The sequence below is a fragment of the Acanthochromis polyacanthus genome, chromosome 22, assembly GCF_021347895.1.
Source record: "Acanthochromis polyacanthus isolate Apoly-LR-REF ecotype Palm Island chromosome 22, KAUST_Apoly_ChrSc, whole genome shotgun sequence".
Classification (NCBI taxonomy): domain Eukaryota; kingdom Metazoa; phylum Chordata; class Actinopteri; family Pomacentridae; genus Acanthochromis; species Acanthochromis polyacanthus.
The window spans coordinates 7,824,825-7,843,968 of NC_067134.1; the positions used below are offsets into that span (position 1 = coordinate 7,824,825).

Consider the following 19,144-nt stretch of genomic DNA (forward strand, 5'->3'; position numbering starts at 1 on the left):
CATTCATTCATGTCTGCTGGACTGTCCAGCTGAAGCTCAGTCATGTGACCACGTAGCGCCCAGCTGTTGCTCAGCGCTGTCATGTGACCATGTTGTGGTCTGCTAGTGACCGCCCACCGGCCGTGCGATGTTCAGATGCGGTGCGTTGCTGTGTGGGGAAATCACATCTAATGGACACACGCCTTTAAACCAAACACAAAACGACAATAAAGACTCAAACCGAGCACAAAACGACAACAAAGATAAAAAACGGACACAAAAGACTAAAACTCAATGCAAAATTAACACAAAGACATAAAATGACAATAAAAACCTCAAACCGTGCAGAACCACGGAGGCCCACAGTGAATCCATGGTCCTGACAGTGAAGAACAGGGCTATAAAAACCTGGAAACGAAACCCTTCAGTTTGGTTCATTTTTCTCGTTAAAGACCCGAGTTCACGTTAAAACAGGTGACTCATTATTGATTGATTGATTGAGACTCCAGACTTCTCAGTGAGATGTTGCATGAGTTTATTTTCGTGCTTCAAAGACCCGTCACACTGATCAATAACCCTCACTGATCATTGATTGATTGATACCCCACATCCTGATCGATTAAATAAAACAAGTTCAGACCTTCAGTGCGATCGCTTCGTATCGATGCTCTGCAGCGTCTCGTACATTCACAACATCAACTTTAAGAGTTCGATGCTTTTACCAATAAGACTTATTGATCTGCGATAATTGATTGATTACAGACATTTTATAAGCTGGTGCTTTTACATCCCGGGTGCCATGAAGAGTCTTAAAAACCAACATAAAGATCCTGATTCAGGCTCCGCCCACGAGGCCACACCCCTCAATGTCACCTGAACAGGTATGTCACAGCGGAGTGGGCGGGGCTCCAGAACTCGAACCAGGAAAATTAAAGTCAGACTAAAAACAGGACGAGCTGATTGGCTCGACGGTTTCTACAGGAAAACAGAAAAACTGAGGAGACGAAACTAAAACCACCAAGAAGGAAAGAAAATGAAAAACAAAGCTGGTGCCGGTCGGATCCAGACCAGTCAGATCCAGTTTGATATGGTTTGATTCAGTTTAATCCAGTTTGACTCAGTTAATCTGAACTAAACTAAATCAAACAGGATCAAAATAGATCAATCAAGTCTGGCTGGTCAGATTCAATTCAGTTCAAGATCTGGTCTGATCTGGTTTGATTTGGTCTGATCTGGTTTGATCTCCTTGGTCCACTTTCATCAGGACCAGTCAGGTCTACTCCATCTTGGTCCACATTGATTCATTCTGGTCCAGTTTCATCTGGTTTGATCCAGTTGAATTCAGTATAAACTGAATTAAACTAAATGAAACAGGATCAAACCAGATCTGACCGGTCTGGCTGGTTAGATCTGGTTTGATCTGGTTTGGTCCCCCTGGTCCACTTTCATCAGGACCAGTCAGGTCTAATCATGCTTGGTCCACACTGATTCATTCTGCTCCAGTCTGATCCGGTTTGTTCCGGTCTGATCCAGTCTGTGGGGAGGCAGCGCCCCCAGTGTAGTAGAAGAGGTATTACTGGAGTCCTCATAGATGGATGCTGATGAGGCAGATGTAGTGTTTGTTTCACCTCACCTGTATCACCAGGTGGGCGAGGCTTGCTTGTTATTTGAGCATCAGAAAGAAAAACATGAGTAAGTCATCACATTCAGTTCCTCGGTTAGTGTTTGAGATCGTCTGGTCACCTGAGCAGGTAAACTACCACCATAGTGCTTTGTACAAACCGTTAAAACCACTTCCTGTGATGTCATTAGTTCTCTAAACCAATGGAAACCTGTTTCCTCCACATCACAACGAAGAAAAACAAACTGTAAAGTGTGCTGGAAGCCGCAGTAAAAACAACCATCAGCCCACGTTTGGATAAAAAGGAAGCTGTAATGTGGAGAAAACCGGAGGTTCAGCTACATTTAAGGTTTGTTTCTCATCAAGTGCAAGAAAGCTTCAGATCTGATCTCGTCGAATTTAAAGTTTGAGCTCTTCAGCTCTCACCACCTTCACATTCTGCTCTAATTAACGAGGCGGATGTTGATAGCTCGGTGGGTGGAGCTTCATGCAGATGATGGGACTCCACCTGGAGGGGGCGGAGCTTCACTGTTGGGCCAGCAGAGCGTTCCTATTGGCCTTCATCTTCTCCAGACGTTTGTTCAGGTGAGAGTTGCTGAGTTCCAACTCATCGATCCGATCCAGGGCTGAACGCAGCTGCAGCCCACACAAATATTATTATTATTAATCCATACAGTAAAATGAAAACATTATAGTTATACATAATATAGATGATTAATAATAAACTACTATCAATTATATTAATAATTATTACATAAAATATTAACTACATGAATTACTATAAATAACAAAAATATGAATAACTTATTTACATTTATTTTTTAGGCTTTTAGGAAGAATAATAATATAATAAGTGTAATATTTAAAATGAAAAAAGATTTATTTTATTTTTCCAAATGTAATTATTAAAGGTTCAGTATTTATTGATTCATTCAGCATATCAGAAATAAAACTAAAATTCTTTATATGAATTTAAAAACAATTAAAAAGAACATAAATGCAAAAATTAAAATTTAACAAAAATAAGCGTGAAATAATACAATAATTGTGTAGGATTTGAAAAAAAAAGTTGAATAAAAATAAAGATATTTTAAAGAATATTTAAAATTACAAAACCTAAAAAACTACTAATTTTAACATTAAGGAATAATTATTCAAAAGGACAAGCGTGAGGTTTTGCCAGGCGGTGGCGCTCTCACCTCTCTCTGCAGCTTCCTTTTCTCCACCTTCAGCTCGTCTTCGATCTTCTCGGCGTTCTCCGAGGCCGACTTGTAGCGACTCACCTGACCCTCCAGTCGGATCACCTGAGCAGGTAAAAGTCAGCTGTTTAGAGCGGCTCAAACAGGAAGTGATCATTCACCCTGACGTTGTTTCAAACTGAAACTGTAGTCGTTCACGGAAACACACAGAAACTAAGAACAGACTGACAAATAAAACCTAAACGTCTAAAATATCTTGATACGTCGATGACACCGGTTCCTCTTTATCAATATTTCTGATTAATTTTTTGGTTCTAAACTCTAATTGTGAAGCTGCTGGGATTCCTGACAAACAAATATACATAAAAACAAACTTTAAAATGGACAAATAATCAGAAAGTTATAGACTTCCTTCCCCATGAAACTCAATCTGAAATATCTATGTATGCCCATGATGCTGTTGTGTTCATGAGAACAATTTAAACTTGAGGATGAACACATGAAAAGACTCCAACCAACACAAAATGAACAAAAAGATATAAAACAAAAACAGTGACTTAAACCCAACACAAAATGACAACAAAAAGACAAACCCAACAAAAAATGGACACAAAGATGTAAGACGACAACAAAAAGACTCCAACCCAACACAAAATGGTAACAAAAAGACTCAAACCCAACACAAAATGGACACAAAGATATAAAATGACAACAAAAAGACTGCAACCCAACACAAAATGGTAACAGAAAGACTCCAACCCAACACAAAATGGACACAAAGATGCAAAATGACCACAAAAAGACTCAAACCCAACGCAAAATGGACACAAAGATGCAAAATGACCACAAAAAGACTCAAACCCAACACAAAATGACCACAAAGAGACTCAAACCTAACACAAAATGGACACAAAGATGTAAAATGACAACAAAAAGACTGCAACCCAACACAAAATGGACACAAAAAGACTCAAACCCAACACAAAATGGACACAAAGATGTAAAATGACAACAAAAAGACTCAAACCCAACGCAAAATGGACACAAAGATGCAAAATGACCACAAAAAGACTCAAACCCAACGCAAAATGGACACAAAGATGCAAAATGACCACAAAAAGACTCAAACCCAACACAAAATGGACACAAAGAGACTCAAACCCAACACAAAATGGACACAAAGATGTAAAACGACAACAAAAAGACTCCAACCCAACACAAAATGGACACAAAAAGACTCCAACTCAACACAAAATGGACACAAAGATGTAAAACGACAACAAAAAGACTCAAACCCAACAGAAAATGACAACAAAAAGACTCAAACCCAACACAAAATGACAAGAAAAAGACTCAAACCCAATACAAAATGGACACAAAAAGACTCAAACCCAACACTGATGATGCTGTTGTGTTTGTGAGAATAGTTTAAAGTTGAAAATAGGTTTATTCAGTTTTATTTTCGCTCACGTTGACCTAAACTACTGACTGAAACCATAAAGACTTACGTTTTGTTCCAGAGCGGTGACTTCCTGCTCAGACTTCACCAGTTTGAACTTGAGATCGCTGATCTGTCTATTGGCGTCTCCTGGAGAAAATACGACAAAATCAGGAGAACAGGTGAAACGATTATTGATTGTTCTCAGGAGAACAAAGACAACAAACAGGAAGTCCACCGATTTACTGAGACTGAAGCTGAATAATAAACCCTCTGAATCCTAAACATAGAATAGTTTCAAGTTTAACTGACTCTGCAGGTCCAGCAGGTGAGTGTCCATCCCGTTCTCCAGACCCCCCTCTGGGTTCTGGACTCCGTCGGTCCCATTCTTCTGGTCCAGTTGAGACTTTAGCAGCCTCACCTGTCCACACAAACAGAATCATTCAGCAGCAGATCCTGGAACAGTTATTTATCTTAACGAACGGTTTCCTGGTCCCACCTGGTCCTGTAAACTCTCTCGTTCTTCAAACAGCTTCTTCAGTCTGAGCTCTGAACCATTAGAGAAGAATGACATCATCAGGATCAGGATCAGGATGAGGATAAAGGTGTCTGAAGAATCACGACTAGGACTGAAGATCCAATGATCTTATTTATTTCTTTATGTTTTCACTGTTATGAGTCAGTGAGTAGTACTGGTAAACGGCTCTAATCTTACCCAGCATGCTCTCTCTGCCACCGTGAGGCGCCTCCTGGGCCAATCGGGCGGCAGCATCCGTGCTGATGTCATCCTCAGATCCGCCTCGTCCTGCGTCCCCATTGGTGGTGATGTCCGGAGACACGACGATTCCGTGTTCCTGTTCGGGAGGAAGTCGTCACATCAGCGGGGTCAGAACAGAGCAGAAAACGTTTTGCCTGTCTAGGTCAAAACAGTGAACAAAAAAAGTTTTGTCTTTTTCTTTTTCAGTTTGAACCATAAAAAAAAAGAACTTCTGTCCTTTTCAGTCTTAACCATAAAAAAAGAACTTCTGTCTTTTTCGGTCTAAACAGTGAACAACTAGAACATCAGTTTGTTTGTTGGCCGTCGTCTGGATACCTTCAGTAAATCTCTCAGTCGGACCACATCGTCTCTGAGTCGGTCGCGTTCGATCCGAACGATGTCGGAGATTTCTGTTTGCCGCTCTAAGGCCTGACCGAGGACAGCAGGAAGGAAACAGGAAGGAGTTAGTAGGAAACAGAAAGTGAAACGTTAGAAAACAGAGGCGGAGCTTCAGATTAACTTTTAGTTTCATTTTTGTACCGAGATCTTCTTCTCCTTCCACTGCAGAGCCTCCTGAAGGTCCGAAACCTCTTGACAGTAGCTGCTGCTCTTCAGACGCAGATCTGAGACCTCCTGACCAGCAGAGTCCAGTAGAGACCCGTAGAGACCAGCAGAGACCAGTAGAGACCAGTAGGAACCAGTAGGAACCAGTAGAGACCAGCAGAGACCAGCAGAGTCCAGTAGAGACCCGAAGAGACCAGCAGAGACCAGTAGAGACCAGTAGGAACCAGTAGAGACCAGCAGAGACCAACAGAGACCAGCAGAGACCAGTAGAGTCCAGCAGAGACCAGCAGAGACCAGCAGAGAGCAGCAGAGACCAGTAGAGAGCAGCAGAGACCAGCAGAGACCAGTAGAGAGCAGTAGAGACCAGGAAAAAACAGTAGAGACCAGCAGGAAAAAGGAAAGAAAAGTGAGAAGAAACAGAAGCAGTCAATGTTAGGAGCTAAACTCACCCTCTGAACCCCGAGAAGTTTCCGAGTGTCTTATTTTAACTCACTGTTGACGCATTTTCATACGGTGTGAATGAAGTGTGTATCCAGTGTGTGTACAGTGTGTATTTAGTGTGTATTCACTGACCGTCAGCAGTTCTTCACTTTGTCTCAGAGTTTCTTTCATTTCTTTGAACTGGAACTGCAGGACGCTGTGATTCTGACGCTCGCGCTCAAACTCCTGAAAACACAACAAATACTACCACATTAGTACTTTATACTGCAGAAACTACACTATGAATATTCACATAGGTCCACATTCATCACATTTTCCATCATGTCTGGGCCTGGTTGTGTTTCTGTGGGGATTTTGTGTCTTCATGTTGCGACTTCAACTCTTTCTGTAGAAAATTTGTGTGTTTTTGTTGTCATCATTCAGATTTTTGTGGTAGTTTTGGCCCTTTTAGTGGTAAATTTTGGTGCTTTTTTGGTGATTTGATCTCTTGTCTTAAATTTTCAGCTTCTTTAGTTACAGTTTTTCCCAGAACTCAGACGTGCTTTTCTTCCTAAATGTCATGGTTCTATCTGCTGGACTGATGATGTTCTGAGGCTCAGAAATGAGAGCAGACCTACCAACAACTGGAGAAAGTTCTGGAGTAGACCTACCAACAACTGGAGAAAGTTCTGGAGTAGACCTACCAACAACTGGAGAAAGTTCTGGAGCAGACCTACCAACAACTGGAGAAAGTTCTGGAGCAGACCTACCAACAACTGGAGAAAGTTCTAGAATAGACCTACCAACAACTGGAGAAAGTTCTAGAATAGACCTACCAACAACTGGAGAAAGTTCTAGAATAGACCTACCAACAACTGGAGAAAGTTCTAGAATAGACCTACCAACAACTGGAGAAAGTTCTAGAATAGACCTACCAACAACTGGAGAAAGTTCTAGAATAGACCTACCAACAACTGGAGAAAGTTCTAGAGTAGACCTACTGACAACTGGACAGACCACTGATTAATATCTGGTATCTCGTTCAAATGATATCACCTTGGTGCGATCGTCGTGGCGACGGCGAGCCTCCCACAGCAGCTCCTCCATGTCGCTGAGCTCCTCCCTCAGCGCCTCCACCTGGTACATCAGGGTGGACTTGTCGTTGTGCAGCTGGGCGTTTGACACCATGGCCTTCCGGTACTTGTCCTCCGCCTCGGCCAGCGAGTCCTTCATGTCCCTGATGGACGCCTCGGTCTCCACGGAGAACGATGTGTCACAGCTGCCCCGGCGGGACGAGGCTCCGCCCAGAGAGGCCAGTGTGGCGGCGGACAGCGTGGACGCCGTCCTGGAGCCCTGAGGAGGTCACATGATCAGAGACACGCCCAAAAATAAAAACCCCACTGATGAAATAAAAACCCACCTTCTCCAGGAAGTCTCTGTCGGTCCTCTCCTCCACCTGAACACACAAACACAAACTTGTGTTACCACGGAGACAATGATGATGCTGTCACCGTGGTCTGAACGGAAACTTTATCGACAGCAGCTGCAGGCGAACAAACACTGAAGCAACCTCCAGAGCAGAATGGGGGGCACCGGCACACACACACCCAGAAAACAGAGCTCACCACTGGGCTAGCACGAGCAGAACTCGCCCTGGAGGAGGCCCGAGAGCTGGAGCCCAAAAAACCACTGTAGTCTGAAGGCTAGGTGGAAGGAGGAGGAGGAGGAGGAGGAGAGGAAGAGGAGCAGGAGAAAGAGGAGGAGGAAGAAGAGGAGAAAGAGGAAACAGAAGAAGAAAACAGGAAGCCGTGTTAATTTCTAATTCCTCAACAGAAAACTGATTGTTAATCAATCAACTGGAAATAGTCTACTTAATCAATAACCAATCTGATCACATAGATTACAGAAAACAGAAGAGAACTTATCAACATTGATTAACTGACTCCAAACTGATCGATCGGTTCTATTGCAGCTATTGATCATTGATCACTGCTTTAAAGCTGCTGTCCGGAGTTTGAATCGCAGCGTCTCCCAAAACACTGTTGGTCCCTCCCTCTGATTTCGCCCCTTTATTTGTGCACGCGCTCAGTACATGAGAGAAGTGCCCGGAGTGCTGCAGCATCTCGCCTGTTTTGCTGTTTTCCCCTCTTCTACATTTAGTACATTTAGTAAATAATAAAGGAATTACGTTAGAATGCTGTATTGAGTCTAACTTGTCCTAATACCAAAATAACATGAATCTGCTAGGACGAACGAGTAAAGTTTCAATATGTGATTACACTCGTGTATCCCTCTGGATGACGTTGTTTATCAAACTTAGTGCATTTACGCGTGTATATGTGTTACATTGTTTATTTATTTCTATCTAGAGTTCAGAATTGCATGACTCCTCTGACGAAGAGTATGTCCCAGACGCCCCAACATCTTCCTCCAGAGGTCGGGCATCTAAACGAAGCCGTCAGGCGGGCTATGGAGGCCGTGGTCGGGGAGCGACGCGAGCACCCCGAGCCAAAAAACGTCCTGCAGTCTCTTGGCCTGACAAGCCGTGGGATTGGTAACTTTTCTGGAAGTTGCTGAGCCCTGATGCTCTCTCCTCCACAAGCAAAACAAATGTGCGGGCGGTTGCGTAGTGCGTAGCTCGCCCACCTCTGCATGGGCTTGCTTGCTGTGCGCGTAACCGTTGATTGACAGCATGACAAAGCTGAAGCTCGAACTTGATTGGTCGGCAGCAACCGGCGCTTTTTGGAATAACATGGGGGTCTATGAGAGGAAGGCGGAGCTCAGGAATAAATTTTCATATCGCGTTATACTAACTTTATATTATAGTATCGAACTAGACTAACACATTTAAGCTTTGTTAAAAAATGATACATAAATTGAAAACAAACGGAAACTCCGGACACGAGCTTTAAACTGCAGCATCAATTTCATAGAAAAACAGAGTTATTTCAGGAGCAATGTTAAAAATGGCACCAAAGCTAACAGTTCCCCATCCATCTATCATCCATCATACATACATCCATAATCCATCATCAATCACACATCCATCCATCCATCATACATCCATCCATCATAACTCATCCATCCATCATACATCATACATCCATCATACATCCATCCATCAGACATCCATCCATCCATCATACATCCATCCATCAGACATCCATCCATCAGACATCCATCCATCCATCATAACTCATCCATCCATCATACATCCATCCATCAGACATCTATCCATCCATCCATCATCAATCATACATCCATCCATCAGACATCCATCCATCCATCATCCATCAGACATCCATCCATTCATCATCAATCATACATCCATCCATCCATCATACATCATCCATCCATCTATCCATCACGCATCCATCCATCCATTCATCATCAATCATCCATCCATCCATCATCAATCCATCATCCATCATCAATCATACATCCATCCATCCATCCATCATCTATCATCCATCCATCTATCATCCATCATACATCCATCATCAATCATACATCCATCTATCCATCCATCCTTCATCCATCCATCATCCATTTCTCATCCATCCATCAATCCATCCATCATCAATCATAAATCCATCCATCCATAAATACATCCATCCATCATCCATTTATCATCCATCCATCATCATTAATCATTCATCCCTCTTCTTCCACCTATCCGGGTCAGGTTTTGGAAGCAGCAGGTGAAGCAGTTCATTCCAGATGTTCCTTCATCACGACGGTTTGATACAATGCCTTCATTACTGCTGATGCTGCGCCAATTCTCCTCTTCATATCTAGGGTTAGCCTAACCCTAGCAAGCTAACAATGCTAATGGTGCTAACAGTGCTAGCACTTACCCTCAGGCTGCCTCGACTCCCCACAGACATCCTCTCCTCATCGTCTGACACCTGCAGAGAGACACAACAGGTAAGTTCAGGTGGACTAACGGAGGTGTGAACACCTGGAGGTTAGCAGAGGAAAAACAGAAACACCTGATGTCTCCTAAACAAAGAAGAAGAAGAAGAAGAAGAAGGTACAGACCGAAGCGTGTCTCCGTGAGTGGCGAGAATACCGCTCACTGTCCTCCTAAAGGCCACCAAGGAGAAGAAGAAGGAGGAGAAGAAGGAGAAGGAGAGAGAAGGAGAGAGAAGGAGAGAGAAGGAGTTATTCAGGAGTTAATGAGCTGAAACTTAAACAGCATCATGCAGGCTGACAGACGGCGATCAGGGACGAAACACAATGAGCAGCAACCTGCCAGACATGCTGAGGGGGAAAAAGGCTGAAACAAAACAGGCAGCACATGGAGAACAGATAAACAAAAATAAAACTATATAAAAACAACTATAAAAAACTAATAATAATGAAAAACTAAAAAAAACGTTTTCATTTAAAACAGGACAATCAACTGATTTCTACAAAAAACTAATAAAACACAATAAAAACATTCAAGAATACTAATTGATAATTTTAAAAATAACAGTATTTATTTATTTTAAACAATAATAAAAACTATAGTAATAATAATATAGTAATTATACTAAAAAATGAACATTCATAATTTAAGATAAAAACGTTAATAGTATAAGCATGTGAAACAAAAATATCTGAAAATAATCATAAATAAAAGAAACTAAAATCCAAATAGCAACAACAACAACGCCAATAATATGAATAATAAATAAAAACAAACAATATGCATCCATAAATTAATGGACATGCAGCAGCTGTGAAGCACACATGTAGCAGTAACTGTAACTAGAAAAGTAACTGTAACTATAACAGTATCTGTAACTATAACTGGGAGGATGGTAACTAGAATCTACCAGACGGATTAAACAAGCAGCTAATCCTGTCTGAGCACGTGCAGAACAAACAACAACAACAACAAGCGGCCGACACATGAAAACACATGAACTCCTGGTTTAACTGGTCACATCTGGAAGTACTGGAAGTACTCACTGAAATACTGTGAGCACTGTGAGTATATTACATTATAGATTTATGTTTCTATTATGTGAGAGGTTTCCGTGGGTCGGCTGAGGTTCCTACCATCCACTGCTCAATGTGGCCCCACTTATTATCCAGACCATAATACTTCTGTGGAGGAGATGACACGTTAGCCTCAGAGCTACAGCAGAGTTAAGGTGGAATGAAGGAGTTAGCTTGTTAGCTAGTTAGTTACCTTATGAGAGTGAAAGAGCTGCAGGAGGAAGGAGAAGAAACAGAGTCAGCAGCTGTAAGGAAGCATCAGAGAACACTGAGGAACCATCAGAGAACACTAAGGAACCATCAGAGAACACTGAGGAACCATCAGAGAACACTAAGGAACCATCAGAGAACACTGAGGGACCATCAGAGAACACTGAGGAACCATCAGAGAACACTAAGGAACCATCAGAGAACACTGAGGAACCATCAGAGAACACTGAGGAACCATCAGAGAACACTAAGGAACCATCAGAGAACACTGAGGAACCATCAGAGAACACTAAGGAACCATCAGAGAACACCAAACACCAAGGAACCATCAGAGAACACCAAGGAACCATCAGAGAACACCAAGGAACCATCAGAGAACACTGAGGGACCATTAGAGAACACTGAGGAACCATAATAGGAAACTAAGGAACCATCAGAGAACACTGAGGGACCATTAGAGAACACTGAGGAACCATAATAGGAAACTAAGGAAACATCAGAGAACACTAAGGAACCATCATAGGAAACCAAGGAACCATCAGAGAAAACCAAGGAACCATCAGAGAACACTAAGGAACCATCAGAGGAAACTGAGGAACCTTCAGAGAACACTAAGGAACCATCAGAGAACACTAAGGAACCATCAGAGAACACTGAGGAACCATCATAGGAAACCAAGGAACCATCAGAGAAAACCAAGGAACCATCAGAGAACACTAAGGAACCATCAGAGGAAACTGAGGAACCTTCAGAGAACACTAAGGAACCATCAGAGAACACTAAGGAACCATCAGAGAACACTGAGGAACCATCATAGGAAACCAAGGAACCATCAGAGAACACTGAGGAACCATCATAGGAAACCAAGGAACCATCAGAGAAAACCAAGGAACCATCAGAGAACACTGAGGAACCATCAGAGAACACTAAGGAACCATCAGAGAACACTGAGGAACCATCAGAGAACACTGAGGAACCATCAGAGAACACTAAGGAACCATCAGAGAACACTGAGGAACCATCAGAGAACACTAAGGAACCATCAGAGAACACTAAGGAACCATCAGAGAACACTGAGGAACCATCAGAGAACACCGAGGAACCATCAGAGAACACTGAGGAACCATCAGAGAACACTAAGGAACCATCAGAGAACACTGAGGAACCATCAGAGAACACTAAGGAACCATCAGAGAACACCGAGGAACCATCAGAGAACACTGAGGAACCATTAGAGAACACTGAGGAACCATCAGAGAACACTAAGGAACCATCAGAGAACACTGAGGGACCATCAGAGAACACCGAGGAACCATCAGAGAACACTGAGGAACCATCAGAGAACACCGAGGAACCATCAGAGAACACTAAGGAACCATCAGAGAACACTGACGGGCCATCAGAGAACACTGAGGAACCATCAGAGAAAACTAAGGAACCATAATAGGAAACTAAGGAACCATCAGAGAACACTGAGGAACCATCAGAGAAAACTAAGGAACCATAATAGGAAACTAAGGAACCATCAGAGAACACTGAAGGACCATCAGAGAACACCAAGGAACCATCAGAGAACACTAAGGAACCATCAGAGAACACTAAGGAACCATCAGAGAACACTGAGGAACCATAATAGGAAACTAAGGAACCATCAGAGAACACTAAGGAACCATCAGAGAACACTGAGGAACCATAATAGGAAACTAAGGAAACATCAGAGAACACTAAGGAACCATCAGAGCTGAAGGTTCTAGTTACTGTAGGAAACAAACCGACAACAAACACGTTATTTAGTAAACAACAACAAACACATTATTTAGTAAACAAACCAACAACAAACACATTATTTAGTAAACAACAACAAACACGTTATTTAGTCAACAAACCAACAACAAACACGTTATTTAGTCAACAAACAACAACAAACACGTTATTTAGTCAACAAACCAACAACAAACACGTTATTTAGTAAACAACAACAAACACGTTATTTAGTAAACAAACCAACAACAAACATATTATTTAGTAAACAACAACAAACATGTTATTTAGTCAACAAACCAACAACAAACATGTTATTTAGTCAACAAACCAACAACAAACACGTTATTTAGTCAACAAACCAACAACAAACACATTATTTAGTAAACAACAACAAACACGTTATTTAGTAAACAAACCAACAACAAACACGTTATTTAGTAAACAAACCAACAACAAACATGTTATTTAGTAAACAAACCAACAACAAACACGTTATTTAGTAAACAACAACAAACACGTTATTTAGTAAACAAACCAACAACAAACACGTTATTTAGTAAACAAACCAACAACAAACATGTTATTTAGTAAACAAACCAACAACAAACACATTATTTAGTAAACAACAACAAACATGTTATTTAGTCAACAAACCAACAACAAACACATTCAGTAAACAAACCAAAAACAAACACGTTATTTAGTAAACAAACCAACAGCATATCATGGTCAAACTCAAACCGAGTGTTTACTGTCTGAGCTGTTTGTTCATAAAGTTATTTTAAAAGTTTTAATGAGACTCACTTGAGCAGGTCAACAGAAACATCCACCCTGAGGAACGACACACTGTGACCTCATCCAGGTGAGCTCTGACCTCATCCAGGTGAGCTCTGACTTCATACATGTGACCTCTGACCTCATACAGGTGAGCTCTGACCTCATCCAGGTGAGCTCTGACCTCATACATGTGACCTCTGACCTCATACAGGTGAGCTCTGACCTCATCCAGGTGACCTCTGACCTCATACATGTGACCTCTGACCTCATACATGTGACCTCTGACCTCACACATTCAGGTCAGAAACGCTGAGCTGTTCTTATTGATCTCTACCGTGTCGATCTTCTTTATTGATCCAAATAATCAACATAATTTATTTTGAAAGGATGAAAACGTGTGAGTGACTCAGCAGCCAATCAGACCCCACTGAGGCTGCAGAAGACCAATCAGAGCTCACCTCCTTCTGCTGTCGCTCCAGTTCCTTCATCCGGATTTCTCGAGCTTCGGCTCTCGCTGCTCGCTTCGCCGCCAACCTGGCCTCAGCCTGAAAACACGATCAATACATGATCAATATAATCAATACAATCAATAACACTAATACCATCGAAAACATCAATGTAATCAATATGATCAATATCAGAACATGTCAATTTACTGTTAATGTTGAGCTAAAAAAAAATTAAACCTTTAATATTGAATTTATCTGTAAAATAAATTTATTACATTTAATTAGTAAAAAAGAGACTTTTAGTAAACAAAAATAAAAACTTAAAACATTTACTTAACTATTATTATACATAAAAATAGATATTTAATTATTATTATTATTATTATATTTTAAAAATTGGATTTTTAACAGGCATTTAGCTTTTAGTTTAAGGTTTTATTTTTATTTAAACTTAAAGTGTACAGTTTTCTAGCTGCATAATATTAACACAATAAATCAATTTTTATTTAAATTAATAAAAAAATTACAGATAAAAATAATAAAAATAAATGTAGTCCATCAGAAAAATAAATCCCAAAGTGAAACTGGAATGAAATCTTTAATTTCTCTTATTTTTTAAATTTAATTATTTTAATTTTAATCAGCATAATTTCACATTTTACTTTTATTTAAATTCTTTTTGTAGGATTTTGCATTTTTATCAATCCTCAAAAGTAAATAAAAATAAACAATATTATAAAAAGATAAACAGTAAAAACAACTAAAAAGAACAGATTTATTTATCACAGTGATCAGCAGGACGTCTGTTTGTCTCAGCAGCAGGAATGCGGACGCTCCGGCTGTCACACCTGCGTCACCATGACAACCGGAGACACACCCGCATACCTGAGACTCACCTGGAGACGCCTGAGAGACAACCTTTAGAGAATATAAAACTGGAAAACCATTTTTTAAAACAAAAAGCTGCTCAATGTGTCTTTAATTCTGTTTTATAGTTTTTTTTATTTTGCAGCTGCATTTCTGAAATATTTTTATGATTTTAAAAAAAATGTTGATCTTTGGTTTAGTCCAGTTTATTTTATTTATATTCAATTAATTTATGTTTTATTATTGATTATGTAGTTTTTTACATTTTGGTTCAATTTTATTATAATTTTCTTTATGAATTAATTTTGTTCATCTCCAGATTTGTTCATGAACTCAAAAATAACTTTTATTTCCATCTTTATTGTCTCTGTTATTCTTCTCATTTTGTGTGACTGCTTCCAGGTTTTTAGGAAATAACTCAATAACTTCAGAACTTTGTGTTTATTTTGTTGTGATTTTAGTTTAATATTAAAATGTCAGAATTATGGTTTAAATATTTATTTTTGAGTGAAATAAAATCTCCACTTAATGATTCCTCATTTATAAAATTGAAAAATATTTTTTTTTTCAAAAACTTGACTTATTTTAACCATAAAATATTAATTAAAATATGTATTTATTTTAATAATATTTTAAATCTTTTGTCAAAAATGTCTGCAAAAAATTACATTGTTCACAAACAAATTAAAAAGAGCAAAATGTTGTTATTCATAGCTTGAAACAGTTTTATTTTGTCTATTTAATTGATAAACAATAGACATGAATTATAAAGACTTTTTAAAGCTTTGTGGGATTTTTCGATCATTTATCATTTATTAATATTTTTTATCATTTAATATTATTTATCGCATTGATCTGGGACAAATATTTTTTTAAAATAACAAATTTTTTTATTCATATTTTTATTTGTTTTTCATTTATTTTAATTCTGTATTTTCCCCAGATTTATTAGGCATTTTAAATATTCTTATGAGGCAAAATCTATCTTAGAATTTGTTTTGTAAAAACTAAAATATCACTTTGAAAACAAAAAAAAGAAAACTATTGTTTTAAGATGTAAATTTTTCTTTTTTTGCATCAATAAACCTCTTTAAAGTTTGGTGTGAATTGTTCAGGATTAATTATTTATTACTGGAACGTCGGAATTAAGTCAACTGTTTTTGCAAAAAATCTAATATTTTTCCCAAAAAAAGTCCAAAAATAAAAATTATTTTAATTTTTATTTTTGGATTTCGTACCATTTTTGTATATTTAATTCTATTGTGTTTTACATTAATGAAGCACTTTCAAAGATTTTTTAAACTATTTTATTTTTTATCTTTGGGACGTTGGAATAAAATCTGAGTTCCTGTTTATTATTTACAGTTTTTATTTAAATCGTATTCTTCTGTCTAATAATCAGATTAACTGATTTATGTTAGATCTGATGATGATGATGATGAAGATGAAGATCAGATCTGTGTCAGTTGTCGTGTTTTGGCTGCAGATTAATGAGGATTAGAGGATGGATGGAGGTCACAGACACACAAAAACACAAAAACAACACACGATAAACACACAATAAACACACAACATTCGACCTGTTTCACATCAGATGGAACCTGAATCTATAATCAGTAGAATTCTAATAATATATTATAATTACTATAGAATCAATAAACTGAGTTCTTAATTAAAGTCTATAAATATAAATAAATAAAAGGTCTGAAATTAAACTAAAGAAAAATAAAGTTTGATAAATTCAAGTGTGATAAAAAAATCAGATATAATTTAAATTACAGATATTTATAATACTCAAAATAAAATGTAATTTTTTTTTATAAATTTTAAAAAAAATACTAAAAATAAAAAAATTATGTAAAAAATATAAAAACTGTGTTTGTATTAAATAAAATAAGAAAAAATGTTTTTATCGTGCTGGTGGTGAAAATTATATGACTAAAAATAAGAACAAAATAATAAAAAACTAATAAACTTAGACAAAGTTCAACTGATTAATTTTTTTTACAAATATTTAATAAAATACAAGATATAGTAATATATAAATACTTAAATCATTTCATTATGTGGAAAATAAAATAAAAATAAAATGTTGGTAACTAAAAGTCTATTAAATGCAACAGAAATATATAAACTAAACAATAATAATGATGTAAAATGTTTAACATGTATAATACATCAAATAAAAGCTAAAAACACTAAAACGTAAAAAGATATATTTTATATCTTCAGGAGATAATTAAACTAATAAGCTGTTTTTACATTTTTTTATTATTTTTATTATTATATTTGTGCCAATTTTGATTTGATTTATTTTAAATTTTAATTTTTTCTCTGTACTTTTAATTATTTAAATTATTTCATTAAATAAGCAATTTATTAAATATATTAGTTTTGGATTAATTGTCCGGTTCTGAAGGTTCCGGTTCTGCACGTTCGGGGTCTGAAGGTTCCGGGTCCATTTAAAGGTGACCCTAACCGGTAATTGGATCAATAATAATCGATCCTCACCTCTCTGGCGATCTGGTTCAGAGCGTCGTCCTCCGCCGTCAGCTTGTCCCGGTTCGGGATCCTTTTCCGGCCCGGTCCCTGGGTGCCCATGGTGCTGGAGGAACCGGAACCGGAGGCCCAACGATCCGCGACAAACCGGGTTCGAGGCTAGAAACGGGTTTCTGCGGGTCCCGGGTCACGTCCGGGCCTCATGTCTGGTCCTGGAGAGGATTTACCGAAACCCGAACTCCCTGCAGGTCCCGGTCCGTCAGTCCCGGTCCCGACCCGGAGGATTAAAAAAAAACACAGAAAAAAACTGCTCCGGTTCTGGTCGGTTCAGCCGGTTTACCGACGACACAAAGACCCGGTCCAGAACCCTCTCGGTTCCGGTCCCGGTGGGTCCAGCTAGCTGCAGTTAGCCGCCTCCACCGGAGCTCCGGGCGGACGCTGCTCTCTGCTGTGGCCGGGGGAGGAGACGCTCACCGCGGCGTCCGTCCAGCGGTCGGTCCGCGCCCTGGTCCGCCGTCCTCCAGCGGCTTTGGTTCCGGTTCTGGCTCAGGTTCTGGTTCGCTCAGGTGAGCCGCAGGTCCGTGAAGGCAGCACGAACCGACACCGCAGTGACAGAGCTTGGAGGCTTTTATTATGGAGGAGAAACACTTCCGCCAAGTTACGGCATTTTACACGGGCGGACAGGAAGCTGCGCTACACAATAAAATCTACTCAGAAAAGTTTAGTGGATTTTATTTTGTTAATGAGAGGCTGAATTTGTATTTTATTTCCTTTTTAACAACAATGAAACGCTGCTGATTCGTTCAAACTTTTATTATTTTGATTTTGTTTAAAATACATGAATTACAGTCAACCTGAAATAATATTAAACTACCGGAAGTAGTAACACACGTGCACTAAGTTGACCAAACTGACAAATTAAAACTTCCTTGTTTTTCCGCATTTTTCAGTCGCACTTATTTTTTTTTTTCCCAAAAACTTTAATGATATGCTCTTAATCTAAAAATGAAAATGAATCAATTAAACTACAAAATGGATAAATAAGCAGGAACACTTACGTGAAAACATAATTAAGTCATTTATTATTTATATTTTTCATTTCATTTTACATTTTTATTTAATATAAACCATTTTAAGTATTTTCTTTAGAATTAAAAATTAAATTAAATATATATAAAAGACTAAATTTACCTCTAATTTGTAATATTTTATTTTATTACCTTTAGTTTTCATCACCTTTTATTTAATTTTAATATTAATTTTGTATTTTTTTCAGTTATGGAATACTTTTGGGATTTTAATTCAGCTCCAAATAATAAAAAACGACATTTATTTTTTTTAAAAATCCTCTAATATATTACGTAGTACTTAAATATATTTTTTATTTTAGCTTTACCTGAAAACGTTTGACCTGGAATTAAAATAATGAATCATAATTTTAAAAAAATATAAAAATCTATGTTGTTACTGAATAATTATTTTATTTGTAATTAATTCTCTCATTTCTATTTTATTAAAATTAAACAAACATGAAACTTCAGACTGAACCGAGTTGTAAAACTGATTAATAAACTGATCAATAAGATGATCAATAACAAGCATTCTCCAGTG

General features: G+C 38.5%; 1 protein-coding gene across 7 annotated transcripts; it reads right to left on the reverse strand.

Moving 5' to 3' along the window:
* Positions 1 to 497: 497 nt before the first annotated feature.
* Positions 498 to 18,202, reverse strand: lrrfip1b (leucine rich repeat (in FLII) interacting protein 1b). 7 transcript variants are annotated; one of them, XM_051941731.1, is made up of 18 exons: positions 17,546 to 18,201; positions 14,177 to 14,263; positions 11,161 to 11,178; positions 11,028 to 11,075; positions 10,020 to 10,064; positions 9,836 to 9,886; positions 7,604 to 7,681; positions 7,399 to 7,434; positions 7,035 to 7,331; positions 6,132 to 6,224; positions 5,535 to 5,627; positions 5,331 to 5,423; positions 4,953 to 5,091; positions 4,737 to 4,786; positions 4,550 to 4,658; positions 4,308 to 4,387; positions 2,800 to 2,904; positions 498 to 2,236 (listed from the first exon to the last, which is right to left on the reverse strand). In XM_051941731.1, the coding sequence occupies exons 1-18, from the start codon at positions 17,633 to 17,635 to the stop codon at positions 2,126 to 2,128; spliced, it is 1,623 nt and encodes a 540-aa protein (XP_051797691.1). In that variant the 5' UTR covers positions 17,636 to 18,201; the 3' UTR covers positions 498 to 2,125. The 7 variants fall into 7 exon arrangements, with proteins under 7 accessions (XP_051797691.1, XP_051797693.1, XP_051797696.1 ...); XM_051941733.1 differs by lacking the exon at positions 7,604 to 7,681; XM_051941736.1 differs by lacking the exons at positions 5,331 to 5,423; positions 5,535 to 5,627 and having other exon boundaries at positions 17,546 to 18,202.
* Positions 18,203 to 19,144: the final 942 nt, after the last annotated feature.